Source organism: Acomys russatus, chromosome 7 (genome assembly GCF_903995435.1).
Source record: "Acomys russatus chromosome 7, mAcoRus1.1, whole genome shotgun sequence".
Classification (NCBI taxonomy): domain Eukaryota; kingdom Metazoa; phylum Chordata; class Mammalia; order Rodentia; family Muridae; genus Acomys; species Acomys russatus.
This window is the reverse complement of record NC_067143.1, coordinates 40,560,958-40,578,942: the sequence shown is the minus strand read 5'-3', so window position 1 is coordinate 40,578,942 and position 17,985 is coordinate 40,560,958. Positions and strand designations below refer to the sequence as shown.

Genomic DNA, 17,985 nt, shown 5'->3' with positions numbered 1-17,985 from the left:
TCTTGGCTCTAGGTTCCTACCTTGATTTCCTGCACTGTCTTCCTTTGAGGAAGGATTGTGATATTGGTGAAAATACTAAATAAGCCCTTTCCTCATTTATGGTTCTGGTGCTTTGTCACAACAATAGAAACCTTAAGTAACTCACCTTACTTCCCCCACCATCTGAACCAATATAGGGTGGCTATGTTCTTGTTTGGTCAAATAATGATAAAATAAGCACAAACTATCACTACTATCTTCATCTTTTTATGAAAACAATGCACAGAGATGCCCTAACAGGGAGGCTGCTTGATAAATTCACTATTTTTCCTATTTTGATGCAGAAGAGTGGCAACTTATCTGTGGACAAGAATTGGATTTATAATGACAAAGGCTGACACAAGCTACTATTCTCATAGATGCCTCTGACATGAACTCTGGTGCCCACAATTTGATCACTTCCCCTTGGTGGGGAGGCCTGGTGGCACAAAGAGGAAGACGAAGTGGGCCATCTGGATGAGACCTGATAGGCTGTGGTCATATGGAAGTCCCCTTCTGTCACAGGTCTAGGGAAGGGAAATAGGGTGAAAGAGGAAGGGAGGGTGGGGATGGGAAGATACAAGTGAGGGGATAATAATATGGATGTAATCTGAATAAATTGTAACAGAAAATAAGCAATACAAAACAAAAACCCTAAACTAACAAAATAAGAAAGTAGTAACACCAGCAACTGTGACATTTAGTTTCTTTGAAAATTCATCTTCTTTTTTTTAATTGCACAATGTGGGATAAGTCATTCTCTACAAATTCTTTATCAATTTTAACAATGATTTGGTGAAATTGACTTACATATCTATATTACCTATGCCTGGCTATTAAAATCAACAAAGGATCTTAAGGGGTGCTATGCTTTAATTAAATCCATTGCCTAAGCCTTATACCACCCACAACATTGACAACATGGAATTGCGGTTTTTCTCAACAGTTTTACCTTAGTTTTAAGATGCTAAAATTTTGAAGACAGGAATAAGCCTTCCATATCGTAGTACCCTTGTAACTAAAGCAATAATTTGTCGTGTTGTTGAGGCCTTGAAAGCACTTGCTAAAGGACTGGTAAATGGTTCTTGTGGGATTACGCTTGTTAAAACATTATAGTGATATACACCAAGCTGCCTGTTACCACTTCTGGCTTATTAATTGTCTTATTTATTGTAGTAGAAAATAGACCTTCTCTCTGGCACTTATTCATTCGTTCTTTAGACAAATGTTCTGCTCCCTAACTGTTGCAGATGATAGAAAAAAATACATCGAAGTATCCCTGCCTTCAGCGATGTCAGGAATAGTTTCACTCTGGAGCTAATTCATCTGATGCTTCTTGCCCAGCACCTTACAGAAACACTTCCATTTTTTTTAACGCTATAAATAGTGGTAATATAATTATTTTTAAGTCTCAATAGAGTAAACACTTGCTCAGAAATGTTTTTGTTAGTGAGAATAAAACCAGTTTATCACCATTAAATGGAAATACCTACTCTATTTATGTAGGAGTCCTCCTCACTAACAGATGATAATCTCGATCCCCATGACCCAGTTCACACAAATTGGAGCCTTAGCTTTATCCGTTTTAGATGAAACAATAAATTGACTTACTGTTGCAAGTCTTGTTGTACTTGCTGTTCTCCTGTGCAAACCCTTCCAGCCGGCACTGAAAACGATGCTGCCAAAATTCTTGAAACCAAGGGTTTCTGAGGTTTGTTTCTGGTCGAAGTTTTAGGTAATAATCATCAAACCACTTGACATCGGGAGACTGGAGCTTGATTGTGATTCCACCAACGGCTTCTCGCTGATACCCATCTGTCACGTCATACCTGTCAGCCCAGCCATCACTGGGGAAACAAACAAAAACAATTCCCAAATCTTAGAGCAGAGATATTCTGGGAAAATGGATCTTTCTGATCATAAAATGGCTACTTCAGTCCTTACTAAAACCATGCATTGTATGCCGGAGTTGATGAGCAAAGGTGATGAGAAATCTGGATTTCAGATGCCAAAGGGCAATAGCCTTATATTGAATTGTAGAGGGATTTTAATGAAATTTTACAATTGTAAGATATAATGCAAGTCTCACAATTTTACCATGAATATTTTTCTGTTTATTTAATAAATAAATCGAATTAATTTTAAATATATTCTTTTCATTTAATTAAACAATCACTAAAAAAAAATAACTAAATTGGAATAAAAGATTGGAAAATATGTGCAAACCATATCCAATATTTATTAAAGTACACTGTGGTATGAGATTACTATTATTCACATAAAAGATAAACATTATAAGGGTTAAAGTATCTTGCAGTTAGTTATCCTGGTAAATATTGATTTCTCAGAGCCTAAAACTGAAACGATTTGGACTACAGTGCACATGCTCCTTCACACTCTATGAAACTTCTCAAATACATATAAACATATATTTAAAATCATATGTTTGCATGACTTCAAGAAATTAAATGGTACATCAATGCCACTGAGAGTGAACACACCCCTCAACTTACAATCACACCCTGACTCTCATTTTAAGAGAACAGACAGAATGAGTAAAAGTATTCTAAGTTCATGTAGAAAATAAAGAAAACAAGATATTGGAAACAAAACACAAGGAAAAACAGTTAAATTACATAGCATGCCCTATAGCAGCTAGAAGAGGGGCCTTTGATATGGCAGTTGTCCTGTCCACTGAGGCATAGAGCTGGTACTGGCCCTCTCCATCGTGGTGTTGTCCTTTCTTAAAGACATGGAAGTTCTCTTTAAGGAAATATATAATTCAAGGAAACTTTGGAAGTTTAAGAAAGTAACACTAAAGAATCAAAGGAGTGATGTGGAGGGTGCAAAGGGGAAGAGCAGAGTGGCGCCTGCTGAGTGCAGTGAGGAAGATGTCTGAATTCCAGCCACTGCTGGAAGACACTGATTTACATTGCTATCCATGGACTACCTCATCTATATTATTTTCTACTGAATAAGTGTTTTTGCCAAATATAATAATATGATTATTAAACCAGTATTGGGGGGAAGTATTAGGTAAGAAAAATAATGACTATTTAAAATTATGATATATCATTTTGATTTGAATATTGATAATTAGGATTTGTTGCAAAGATCATAAGTTATCATTAGTGTATGCAGAGCTTGCCCACAAGAACTTGAGATGTTTCCCAAGGCCAAAGCGCAGAAATAGAGAAAAAGGGACAAGCAAACAAAATGAGCCAATTCTCCTCCTAAGGCTATTTACATGAGATATCTCATTAAAAGTTATCTATGGAGTATTTAAAAAAAAATAATCACTTTGTGGCAGATTAAGGAACAAGAAGTAAAGCAGAGAATTTTGTCCTCATGTTGAATTTGGATACTACACACATTATCTTCCCTCAACTTTCTCATTTTTGGTTGCAGAAGATTTTATTTAAAGCTGACAAATTGAAGAGAAGTGGACTTTTTTTTTTTTTTTTTTGCCTCATCCCCTCCCTCTGTTGTTGCTGATAGGAGAGTGTGGGTCTTGCTGGCACCCAGTAGCTGCATGGGCGAGCTGCAAACAGGACAGGAAGCTCTGTCTATCAAGCAGAGTCCCTACCATCCTGGATATGTGAATTCAAATTGTTCCTTTGGTTAATGTTAGCTCACCCTTATGTAACAGTATGATTATGAATGTTATATAAAAATGTGAGATGATAATGGGCTCAATTTACTCTTCACAATCCATTCACTGAATTTAATGGCGTTTGCAGAAAGCTGGTTTTGATAAACTCTCTTGTGGGTAATAGTTCCATAGATGAAAAGTATCTGGATTCAAGAATATTAATTTGCTCATCTTTGACTTTGTTCTTTCACTCTTTGTTTTTCTCAGGCATAAATCTCTAACAATTTAGAAAAATAATGATGTGTTGTCATTAGCCTTGTTAGTTCACACTGTAAGTGTAATATTATTTTGATCCAGACATTTCCAACTTATAGTAAAAAAACAAAAACAAAAACCATTGAGTTAGTGTGAAAACAGAAAATTATCAATAACCATGAGCCAAACAGGGTCACTGTTCTGGAACTTATAAAGAGTGTATGCCAGATAAGTTGCAAGAAAGAATATTTTATGTAGAAAAGGTGCTATGTACCATAGTTATCACTTATTATGATTGTTACAAATGAGCTTTCAGCTTTGTCTAAAATAACAGAGTATTTCACACAAGGAATAAAAGGATGCTAAGAAATAAAATACATGTTAAGGAAAATGGGAACTTGTCTTTCTACCACCTAGTGGTTTTTATTGCTTTGATAGAATAGTTTTCAATGTACTGGTCCCACATTATTGTTAAGAGTGATAAATGTTTTACCATAACAAGGGAAAAGAAAAAAGGAAAATGTCACACTTAAGGCACTTTTTCCAGATTTATTACATGTCTATGCATTCATCTGTTCATCTAATTCTTTTTCTCCTCATTAGTGGCATTTTCCATCATTATTTATAATCCATTTCATTTTTCTTCCCCAATATTTAAAATATACTGGAGATTGTTAATTTTTATGACTCTATATTTACAAATCTTGGACTGGGATATATTTCACCAACAGAGCGCTTGCCTAATTTACCCAAAGGCCAGAGTTTGAGCATTCCCACAATGTATTTAAATTTAACTACTTTTTATATTTTAGTTATAATACCCATATTCATGTTCGTTTACTTGGGAGTCATTCACAAATACAAGCAGAGAAAGAAAAGCAGAATGCCCTGACTTGATGTTGAACAAGAAGAAAGTAGAGAGGGGGCTGCAATAGGAAAGTAAAGTGAATAAATAAATAAATTAAAAGACACACACAGCAGCAGGGAAAAAAAGATGGCAGATCTCAGAAATGTTTTTTTTTTGTACTGTATTTACTTCCAGAATTTCCACATTCTGATAGGTTCTGTCGGTGAGTTTGTTTTCTCATATGGCCCCAAAGATAGGATTTATATATTAGTGTTCCTAAGCATGGGAAAGGCTGTGATTTATATTGGATATACATACATACATCACATGACCTGAATTCAGGAATAGATTAAATGCTGTACTCTGAAAAAGTTGTAATAGTGAATAAAATAAAATAAAAAAAAATATATATATATATTTAAAAATCCTAAAACAGGAACCCTGATAAATCAAGGCTGTGTGATGATTAGTTGATGGAAATATTGTGATCAGAACCTTAGCACAACTGAAATATCTGTTTCCTCATTCTTAAAAAAGTCAGTGTTTGCTAATTTAGATTTTCAGCATGTTTGTAGCGCAATGCACTAAATCATGAGACTTGACTGCACAGTCACTTTAAATTTGATGATTGTTCTAGTGATGCTTCTAGCTTTGCTTTTCCTGCAGTAACAAAGTAACTCAGTATTATGAAGAAAAGCTTTCTTGACTCACTCAGCATTAGCCAAAAGGAAAATATCCATGCATACTCATCTGTACTCAAAGCAGTTACCCTGTATTCACTTAAATTTCCTTATTTTCCTAAGATGTACTTTATTTTTAATTATGTGGTGGAGGAAGGGTGTGTAAATGCGTACACTTCAATGCAGGTGCCTGTGGAACCTAGAAGAGGACATTGGGTAACCTAACATTGGGGTAACAGGTGATACGGACACACTGGGAACAAAACTCAGGTCGTCTGAAAGCAGTATGCGATCTAAACTGCTGAACTCTCACCAGCTCCTTATATTTCTTTATTTCTTTCCTAAAGACATGATAAAAACACCACATCCTATAAAATACCATTTCCATTCTCATCGGAAGATATCATTATGGAAAATATACACTCCTTCTTTACAATCTAACCTTCCTTCTTTCCCTTTTCAAAATTATTTCCCAATAAATGGACAATTCATGAAAGTTTGTTTTCTTATAAAGATTATTTTTACAAAGTTCTATTCTTCACATTTAGAAATTTGATAGTGTTAATAACCGCAAGAAAAGATTCCTGTTTTTACAATGCCATTATATTATTTAGCCTTCTAAGTATCTCAATACTAGAATTATTTTTGTCATTAATTACGTTAAATTACCAGAAACCTATTATATGCCATATATAATTGCATATATATTTAATTTACATATATACATTATATTCATCATGTAATATATATATATATATATATATATATATATATATATATATATATACACACACACACACACATAGCTTCAGACAACACTGACAAAATCAGTATAGGCCTTATAATGATTAAATTTACCCACAAAATTTGCTTTGAAAAAAATTGGAGAGTCTTTAAAGGATACATACTCACAAGAATAAGTAAAACTAATAAAGAAAAAAATTACAAATCATCTAATGTTGAGTAGAAGATACAGTTTTTTGGTCATTTTTTTATTCTTTTCTCATTTTTAGAATTAATATTTGCTTTAAGGCATTGGTATTATTTCTATCAAAAATTATAAATAAACACAAATAGAAGAATAAAACAAGAAATTATTCCATTTTATGTGTATACCTAAACAAAATATAGGAAAACACAGAGAGCACCAAGCAAATGTATTGGTGTGTTACTTAGTGATAGATTTAATGGTTACTCCCTACAAAGCATTGATTTAGTATGGATTTTGATTGCCTCTTTTGTGCCAGTCCCTAAACCCCAGGCCACACCCAGCAGGAGTCATGAGCACATTAGCTGCAAGTGACCTGCCTGAATAGGTATCAGCACCTCTGATCCATTGACATTTCTTCACTTTTCCTTTAGAATGATCATCCTCTTTATATTTCATCCAATCAACTCATACAGGCAACTCACTAGCTTTCAAGCCCCTGAATCATCATTAATGAAAATTACATTCCTATCCTGCCTTTCCAACATGATTCCTTGATCAATTAGTATTCTAAATGTTTCCAAACTCATAGATTTTACATTTGCAGTCTCTTGATGTATTTGTGCCAAAGGCTAATCACACATAATGGCTCAGTAGTTGAACTCTCAAACGACAACTTATTTCTTTCCTATAACTCAATAGAATTCTTGGAAGGCATCTCACTGTGCTGTCATGAAACAACATAAATAAACCATCTCACATACTGTTCTAAAAGATACAATGCTAGAATAAAATCTAGACACCCAAGAGACTATTCCCAAAAGAAAGAGACATTAAAATCTGACCAAGATTTCCAAATTTGGGCATTTGGGAAGACTACACAGAGTACTAAACATACAGTTATTCTTGCCCCCTAGAATCAGTGTTCTCCTTGTGAGGATACTAGTTCTAATGAGACTGACTACACACTTCGAGCCACTGGATACAAGCACATTAGTTCTAGTTTCTCATATACATTGCAGTGTCAGATTCCTAACATCTTGACCATTCTATTTCTTCTGTATGAAGCTTCATTTGCTCAATTCCTCCCTTATATTCTGATTTAATATGTCCAATCCATCCATCTAAGAGACAAACTTAGCTTAAATGTAATTTACCAAAACTTTGATTTCTCTTGGAATTATCAGTTACTTCCTTCCCATTTTCGATATACCATAGCATTTATCCTCTCATTTCCCAAACAATTATTATGCAGGTAATACATGAAATAAGCAGCAAGGGAGGCAGATTCTCCTTCCCCTTGGTGAATTTACTGTTCTATTAGTGCTTAAAAGATGCAGATATATTTAGTTATAAATTTACAGCCTATATGCTTTTGGGATATTTTTGTATCTAGTCTAATGGCTGTTGCATATTAAACATTCAATAAGTGTTTAATATAACTTATCATTGGCCTGGGGAGTTATTACTGTTATGTAGACCATTCCTAGTAGACACTATGATCTGGATTCAAATGTTACCACCGTCCTATATGATTAATATAACTCATTAGATAATAAGGCTTTAAAGAATCAGCTTCAAGCATATAGAATTATTTTCAGGTGGCACATCCACTCACTTGGTACATGATAAGACAGTAACATTGTGTATGCCTTATGGAATGGCTGAAAGAGGGAGTGATATTACTCACACAATCTACTCCTTTCTCTAGCTGATGCTATAAACATAATGAGTACATTCATTAGGCTGCAACTTAACTTTAGTTTTCAGAGTCTTTTCACAACCCACATAGTTATTATAGAAGCTGATTTGCTACCCACATGTAATAATCATCCTACCAAATCTTTTACAAATAGCCTTTTAAAAGGTACTTTAGATTATTTTATTCTAATAGTGGGATCTACTGATGGCTGGGCATTCTTCTTACAATATTTCTACTTTCCTCACTTGGAGAGTAAGAAAATTTAAAACCCTTAAACAAAATGGGAAAGTAAGTAATGGTATAAAATATTAAATAGAACTCATAGAAATACACACTAAGGTGTAATGAGTTATTTATTTATAACAAGAAATAAAGTATAGAATTGTTGAGAAAAAGGTGATACTATCAACCAAAAGCCATCCATTCCCATTTCATACATGCGGGGTCAATAGCACAGCAATCATGACAAAGAAGCAAGATGTGGACCAAAAGCTTGCTAACCATCTCTTGTTAGGTGGTTTTTATTGTGACTTTGCCTATTGCTGTATGGGATCTATAGACAATATGTATTAACTTCACACTACAGCTGAAAACTGAGGTTCTGAAGCACTGAGTTATCAGGTATAAACCCCTAATTTTAGCTACTCTTTTCATGCTGTGATAAAACACCTGAAAATTAGCAAGCCAAGGAAGGAAAATTGACTTTGGCTCACAGTTTGAAGGTACCAAGGCAGGGCATGAGGTGTCTGGCCACATTGAGTCTATAATCAGGAAGCAATAAGAAATGAATTCTGATACTCAGATCACTTTCTCAGTCTTATTCAATCTGGGATCCTATCTCAGGGAATGGTTTCCCCCCCCCAAGTTCAACTCAATCTGGATACTTTCTCACAGACGTCATTGGAGATTTATTTTGTAGGATGTCAAGTCAACAGTCATCATTAATCACCACAACCTAACCTCACAACTTCCAAGTTCAATTACTTCTCAGAGTTTATAGATGTTATTTCATAGATTCTCCCTCTGGCAAAAATAAAAATTGAGAAATATTTTTTCAAGATCATATTTAAAAGCCTAGATTATAGTATAGAGAAGACTACAGGGTTAGGAATATGTAGGCAGAGTTATAATAGAATTTATTATTTTTTGTAAACATATACCCCCTTTACATATTTAAACATTATTCCATACAGAAAGTGTTTAAGGAGGATTTGAAATTCTAACTAAGAGTCAAAATTAACTCAAATAGGGATATTTTTATGGATATCTACAGTCTGATCAGATGAAAATTGCAAAGGGACCAAGTCATCAAACAAACAAAAGATGGCTTTGATAGGAAAAAGTTGCAGGTACATTCCTTTGATAAGAAAGAAGGCTACATGTAAATAAACACCAATGGCTTCTAACACTTGAGAGAATCACAATAATCACTAGAAAGGAAGTGGAGATGCAATCATTAAAAAGGAAGTAAGTTCAGCCTAAACTGGAATGCTTTTGGAAACAAATTTTTCATAAAGCCTCCAGACAGGAGTGAAACCTGTGTACCACTTAATTCCAGCCTCAATTTTTAACCCTGAAGAAAGGATGTAATGTTCCATAGCTAGACACCTTATCATTAAAGGGTATGAAAATCATGGGTGAATATTCATTAGTAGAGAAATAATTTTCATCTTCTACCTCTAGTCTACTTTCACTTTGCTGGAAAACCACTCTGTAGATACTGGAAGAGATCCATTCTTGGAAATTCTGAATAATTCTGTTTTAGTGTGAATAACGTCAAACACATGAGGATATAGAAATGACAAAAAGTAAGTGAACCTGTTAAAATAAGCAAAACACCATGCTGCTTTGGTGGTTTGCTTTGAGTTGGCAGAAATTCTTTCCCTTTTGACTTGTCATCTTATCTCTCCAGAAATGTTTTATCATTATGAATTTTCTTACTGAGGAGAGTCTGTATAACACACTTTCAAAAAGATTACTTTGTTTATTATATAATGTACTCATGTATTACTCCTGTCAGATTACAGGACTCTTGAGAAATGAGGCTATTGTGTAAAATGTGTGTCAGTTTAGCAACCAGAGTAATTACATGAAATAGAGAAATGCTTTGAAATAAAATCTATTGTAACATCAGATACACACATGTGTATGTGTACACATATTCTCTCTCAAAACATTTTCTTCTTCAGTGGAAATGACAATTGTCATAAACTATTCCTCTTCTTGTAAACCACTATCTCTGTGTTCTTTGAATACAGTGGTAAAGTTATTACAAATCTAATTGCAAGCAAAAAAAAAAAGCCATTAAAATGGTTAAGACTTTATGATTTCTGTTTCGAATGGAGGATGGGTTTTCTTCCATTTATAATAGACTCTGAGGCAATTTTCCATTGACACATTTACTAAAGACATATAGTAGAGTCAAGTTGCTACTGCCATGTATCAACATGATATGGTCTACAAATAAATACATATACAGAAGATTAGTAACAAAGATAAATTACATTTGAGACTAGCTTTCAGAAATAGTTCTTATTTAAGTAGCCAGAATAACTCAGGAACTATGTCAAAAATTTAGATGTTAAATACCCAATAATTAACCCAAGCAGATCAAAAACATAAGTCACATACTAGAAACTGGACAGCTACTTTCATTTATAACAATAATGCATAGGTAAATCTTGAGGAAATATCTACATTGGTTGGGTGAAATTTTTGTTTTTTGTTTGTTTTTTGTTTTGGGTGTTTTTGTTTTGTTTTTTTTTTTGTTTTTGAAATCTTTAAGTTAACAAACTCTATCTAGATACCAGGAACTGTAAGTGGAGAGAAAGAAACCGGACAAAATAAGAGTCTTTCTTTTTCAGCACCATATATGATAGGGGAGGAGGTCCCCTTCTCTCACAGACCTAGGGGAGGGGAATAGGACTCTGGAGATTTAAAACACATATTTAATACTGTCTTATTCTCTGGAGCAGTGTTAATTCATATTCGTGAAGAATCTCAGAAGCAGAGCAAAAAATAGTGAGTATGAAATTTAGAAGATGAGGAGAGATTGAGGTAGCTAAAGTGTTTTTGAAATTAAAGAATACATGAATGACAGACCTCTAAGGGTTGTTTTTTGTTTTTGTTTTTGTATGTGTTATTAAGAGCTCTAATTTCATGCTAACAAAATTGAGGCATGTTATTAAATGTCCCTGTTATGCACTTAGATTTAATCATCTCAGTCTGATCTCATTGCTATGAAGAAAAAGCTACAAAAGATCTCTCTGGAGGAGGATAGGTGAAGCATCTTATCAGACCACTACTGGGAATTTCCCATGAGCCAGGTTAAGAACAGAACCATCTAAAACTAGCGAAATAAGCAATGGGATCCATCACAACAAGCATTGGAATGATTAGAGAACAAATTTTAAAAGAACATGGTTAATACATTTTAGACTGAATGCCAAGCAAGTTTAAGAATTAAGCTCACAGAAATCCTTTACACAAAAGAGAAGAGAATTTTATGAAGTTAATTACCTGAGAATTAACATTAAGAACTCAGGGGCTGGGAGGACAGCTTTTTGGGTGAAGTGCTTACTGTACAATAATGGAGATCTGAGTTTAGATTGCAAGCACCCGCATGAAGGCAGAATGTGAAAGCATCTGTAACTTTAGCACAGGGAGAATAGACATAAAAGAATCTTTGGACTATAGCTGACAATTTACAAAAAAATTACATATGAAAAATTCAAGCTCAAAAAACATATCATGAAATGGTTTATGAAAATGTTTGTAATAATTCTGAAGAAATTTGAAAATAAGCATGCCCTTAGAGGACTATAATAAAATGAAATAAACAAAAGAAAAATCAAATTAAAATAATTTCAACCTATTTGGTTGGTCTGGGCCATATGACTCAATGGATAAAAGGGCCAGCCAAACCATCCCGACAAGAGAGCTTGACCCCTGGAACCCATAGTAAAAACCCTGATGTGGTATGAATTTATAATCTTTGTGATTCTCCAGAGAGATGAAATGTGGACACAGGAGAATTTCCTATAACTTCATGGGCCTACTTTCCAGGAGTGCACAGTGCAGCAGGAATAAATAGAATCTTCGTTGATAAGGTAGAAGATGAAGACTAACTCACTAAAGTTGTGTGTGTGTCTTCAATTTGCATTTCCTTGATGACTAATGATATTGAGCATTTCTTTACATGCTTCTAGCCATTAGAGATTCCTCTGTTGAGAATGACTGCCCCCTTGAAATTCACCCCATGGTAGAGAGCCAACCTCTGACACTTTTATTGACACTTAGCTGTGCTTGCAGACAGGAACCTATCATAATTGTCCTCCCAGAGGCTACATCCATCAGCAGATTGAAACAGGATCCTTGTGGAAGAGTTGGGGGAAGGATAGAAGGACCTGGATGGAACAAGAGTTCCACAAGAAGACCAAGAATCAACTAACCTAAGCCCATGGGGCTTATAGAGACTGAAATACCAACCAAGGACTTGGTGCCTCACACCAACTGATGGACATCTTGGTCTTCATTTTGGTCCTCCAGCAAGTGAAGCAGGGGCAGTCTTTGATGATGAACTTAGGTGGACTTAGTTGCCTGCTTTTTAGATCACTTGCGGTTAGCTGGGTTGCCTTGTTTGGCCTTAGTGGAAGGGGATGAGCTTAGTCCTGATGCAACTGGATGTAGCAGGGTGGGTTGTTGTTGTTGGGTCTCCCCTTTTCTGAGGAGAAGGGGGGGGGGAGAGAGAAGAGGATGGGAGAAAGGGACCAGGAGGAGAAAAGGGAGGGAGTGTGTTCAAGGATGTAAAGTGAATAAAAATGAATAAATAGTAAATAAATCACAAAAGGTACAATAAAGTAAATAAGAGAGAAACAACATAAATACTCCTCATTTTTTCAGATAAATGAAAACAGGTAAGACTTGCATAAGATACTATAATGAGGCTTTTTGATGTTGTCCCCTTCCTCACATTCCTATTATTAAGAGTGCTTTCCTTTTCTTAATAAATAATCTCCACTCTTATTCAACGACATCCAAAACCGTGACTAAAATATGAGCAGAATTTCTCAAAAGTAAAATTAGGAAAAAGTTAGCCATTCTGATTGTATGAGGAAGAGAGAAATCAGTACAAATCAGGAGAAAAATTAGTACTGTATGACCAGAACAGAAATAGGATCTAATTTTTTTTTTACCAGAATGTTCAGTGTTTGTTACAAGACATTTTACTAAAAATGCAATGCTTTGCAGCTGAAATTAATTTATTTTGTGACTGTTCATGATATGTCTTACTGCTGTGACGAAATACCTGAGTAAACTACCTTCAGATGAGTGTAATGCTCTGGCTCACAGTTCACATCAATGCAAGAAAGCACACAAACCTAAAGGTCACGCGGCAGCCACAACTGGGAGCAGAGATCAATCAGGCTCCTGCAAAGCCCTCTTTCGTCTCTTAACTGAGCTGGGAAGCAAGCTCACAGAAAGACATCACTGACCTTTAGGGGTCTTTCTAGATTATATAAAACATTCCCTCATAAATATGCAAAAGTATTTGTTTTCATGAGCATTATAAACGCCACTGAGTTGACAATCAGAGTAACCATCACAAAACGAAGCATTGTATCCACTGTGTAGCATCTTCCCATTTCCCTTAGTCTCCTGGCTGCTAGGATCCAGCACTCTACTGGTTTGTTCTTGAGTTTTTCTAGTGTAGACACATCGCCTGATTATAATCATGCAGTTTTGACCTCCTCAGGTAAGCTCACTTAATATAATATTTACTAGGTTTTTCCATGTGGCAAAATGGTGTAATGACTATAGAAATCAATGCATAAATTTCTTCAAAAATATTAAAATTCTGATAAACGTATGGCTCATGAATATCAATTTATTGAAAATTCCCCAAATCAAAGTCATAAAAAGATATATTTATCCAAGTGTTTCCAATAAACAGTAGTTAAAATTAAATGCCCATTGAGGAAGGTATAAGCTAATACAAAAGATGTGATTTCTACACTGAAAGCTGACTTACTATTACAAAATCAATTTGTATAATTAGCTCATGAAGACGATAGAGAGCTGATATATGCTAAAGAAAGTATGAGAAAAATCAACATCATTTTGTTAAAAAAGAAAGAAAATGCCCTGGAGTATACAGAAGTCTTCACTCTGAAGCCATATGCATCCTTCACAGAGAAGCAACATCTTATCTCTAATGCTGTACACATTTTTAGAAATTAGGATAAATGATATAATTTATTTTTTTTACATCTTTCATAGCATATTATGATATTAATTTTGCCTTTTAGTAGCAATGATTTGGCCCCTTTGATTCCTTTCCAGCATTATTGTACACAGGTAAATTACAATTTACTCTTCTTCCAACTAGTGGTGAGCATTTTTTGTTGTCTTTATTGTGGAATCAGTGGAAATAGTTTAGTGTGAACATTTTGCCTATATCAAGGGTTTGTCTGATGTCATATTTGTTCAGAATATACCCAGAAAGGCACTGCTGGTCCATAATATTTGCTTTAACTTGATCATGATGATAATGTCAAATAGCTTTCCAAAATGACCCTAGCAAGCTATGATCTTGCCATTATTGATATAGGAAATTTTGTTCTCCACATTTTATCTTTTATGTTGTCACTTTCTTATTTACTAATTCAGTCTGATTGGCAAATCATTCAGTGAATAAAGTAGAGCAGTTACTAAGTGTTATTTGTCACTTTAAATAATATTTTAGGGAATGAAAGTGTTTAATACTTGTCAGTTTTATCTCTGAATTTTCTGTTTGTGTACTAATTTGTAAGAATTTATTATGTATTTTAAATATCCTTCAGAGATAATCTGCTATCATTGTATCTATCATCTGTATTCTTAACATACAAACAAATATACAGTCCTGTGTTCTGTTTTCTCATTCAATTAATGAAGATATTGACAATAATGAAATAATTGTACATACACATTTTAAAACTTGACTTCTATGGTTGCATCTTTCTATACTCCGAATGAATATACTTTACACTATAACAACATGTCTTTTTTTCTTCTCATCACCATTTTAAAATTTATACTGGGAACTCAGAGAAAAGAGATGCAGGCTATCCAGATGAGATCTGATAGGCTGTGTTCAGGTGGTAGGGGAGGAGGATCCACCTGGTCAGAGGTCTGGGGAAGGGGAATAGGGCAGAAGAGGGAGGGAGGATGGGAACATGAAGAAAAGAGCAAGGGGATTACAGTCAGGATGTAATGTGAATAAATTATAATAAAAGTTGAAAAAATTGATTTTAGCAAATCAAGATATTCCCCTATTTATATGTCATTTTTCTGCTTTGTTTTTGCAAAATCTAAGTTTCAATACATAAAACATTATATTGCAGTGGTCAATTTGTTCATCTTTACAATGAGAAATAAATTGAAAATTTATCATGAGTTTTAATATACAATAGTGCAATAGTGTATTGCAGCACTTGGGAGGCAGAGGCAGGTGGATCTCTGTGGATTTGAGGACAGCTTGGTCTACCTAGTGAGTCCAGGGAAGTCAGGGCTGTTACACAGAGGAACTCTGTCTCAAAAAACAGAAATAAAAACAAAAAACAAAAAACCAAACCTAACAAAAAATAATAATAATGCATTTTCATCACATTTATTCAATTTTTTTCTTCTTCTTTGTCCTTTTCACTTTCATATAAATTCTATAATGTATCTAGTATACTTCATTCATATTTCTTCTCTATTCAAGAAAAATCCACCAAAGTATTTTGTGAAAGATAAGACAAGAAAAATTGAATTTGTATCTTGAGTAAAAGTTAGGGTAAAATATGGTCTGAAATATAAAGTGACAATGACATAAAATTGGCTAAATGCATAAAAAAGCAGAGAAATGAGAAAATTGTGATGAATACCACCACAGAAAAATTCCTAGTTAAATCCAATAGAAAGTCAAGCATGGTGGCATATGTCTACATTCCCAGCATTGAGGAAACTAAGGGTGGATGGACTGCTATGATTTCAAGGGTATCCTGGCTTTATTGTAAGTTCCATGCTATCCAGGCTATTGTGTAAGATCTTGTCCCAACTTTACACCTCCAGTTCAATGGAAGCAGATGTTAGGATTCTGGAAAACATGAAAAAATGAAGGTAAAAATACAAATACAAATGAAATTCATTGAAGCATTACAGTATTAATAGTATATAAATAATTGTCCATAGCCTGAGTGTAGATAGGGACTAAAACGCTGAGTAAACGTGCTTACTGAGAATAAATCAACCAACATATTAACTAATTAAACCAGGAAGACACCAACAAAGGATCTGAAATAGAAAGAGGATAGGCAAGCATTTGTATTTGTTCTTCAACTTTTTCAGAAACAGCCACTGAACAAAATGGATATGGCATAGGAGACACTGGTATGGGAGAAAATGCCACAGAAAAAAGTGAAATGGTGAGATCCACATTTTTAAAAATGTGAATCTAAAATATTAAACTCAGAATTTTAATTTCCACTAAAATATTTAGCATAAATGTGATGCATAATAAGTTTTTTTTTCTTTTTTGGGGTCAGATAAACTTATAAAAACCATGTGCAAGGTTTTACTTTGTTTTGCGCTTTGTACCTGGCTACTCTAATACTCTAATAACTCTGATGTATAAGGGGGAAAAACAGAAATGGTGGCAGAGAGTGAGGCCAGAGACATAAGCAAGAAAGCCTGCATTGATGAGGTAAAAGACACAACATTTGGTTACTAACACTTTATAACATACAAAGAAAGAAAGCATGTATAGAAAACCTCAACTTTTCATATCTGCATGATCAGTAATGTGTACAAAAGAGGTAAATTTTAGTTAAAATTGGCTTTGAAATGCTTGTGAGACATTTATATCCTAAGAGTGCAGGAATGCATGTCGTCAGAAAGTGGATATTCTAGTCAAGGATTCAATTTAGAAGTTACCAATAAAACATTATTTAGTGTGAAAATCCAACAAAAGTCATTTGCATGGTATAGGTAATGGAGAAAGCGTGTTTTCCATATCATCGCAGTATGGGACCAGTATGCAAAATAGACATCCTTTCAGAAAATTGAAAAGGAAATTGTGTGTGAGAGGGTGTTCTTCACAATTAGTTGTTACACACTCCCCCCTTTCCTAGTACTAGTTTACTGTCTTTTAAGATAAAATATTAATTATCTAATCAACAGCGACTATGTCTATTCATGGTGTGGACTATGATTGTTTGATTTGGTATAATGAGTTGGGGGCCATATGAAGATCTATGATTTTAATATCATTGTTATGAGGCAAGCATATTTCATCAAATGCAATGTACAGAAGCCTCAAACAAAATAATCAGCACTCTGGATGTAGACTAAGTATTTCAGCAATTCTGTTTTGAACTAGTTATTAAAGTCAGCCTGGAGGCGCCTGGAGAGTAAAAGATAATTTATTTCTAAGAAGTTGGGCCATATTTTCCCCATTTTATCATATTCATTTCATTATAGATATTTTTTAGTCTGAAAAATCCCATTTGTGCTTCTTTCGTTCTCTCTAACTGGTTCAAATGCACTGGCTGTTCATGCCCTGGTGCCCAGTTAAAGCAAAAGTCATGTTTCAGAGGCAGGAAGGGAATCAAAGGTGATTAGGGAGATGTATTTTACTTTTCATAGAAAACATAAAACCAGACAATGAGGCAATAGAGAAGAATAGTACTGCCAAATGGTTTATAGTTTACTATCAATCTGTGTTTTCAAACCAGAGGATCCCACAGAGTTTTGAAAAACAAGTAGAGTGGAATTATCAAGCACTTTTTGTGTTGTAGGCGATGAGGATGTTAAGAACAAGCAGGCGTAACTTTAAGGGGCATCAGTGACAGAATGATAGAAGCATTAAGAACATTCCAAGCAGCACAAGAGAAGCAGCACATCTTATTTATGCGTTGCCTCTAAGGAATGGCCACAAAA

At 34.4% G+C, this 17,985-nt stretch overlaps 1 protein-coding gene across 1 annotated transcript in view; it reads right to left on the bottom strand.

Moving 5' to 3' along the window:
- The window catches only part of Grm5 (glutamate metabotropic receptor 5), a 421,703-nt gene that overhangs the window by 118,768 nt on the left and 284,950 nt on the right, over positions 1-17,985 (bottom strand). The window contains 1 exon segment of the mRNA XM_051148879.1: positions 1,630-1,865. Coding sequence (XP_051004836.1) covers positions 1,630-1,865 — 236 coding nt within the window.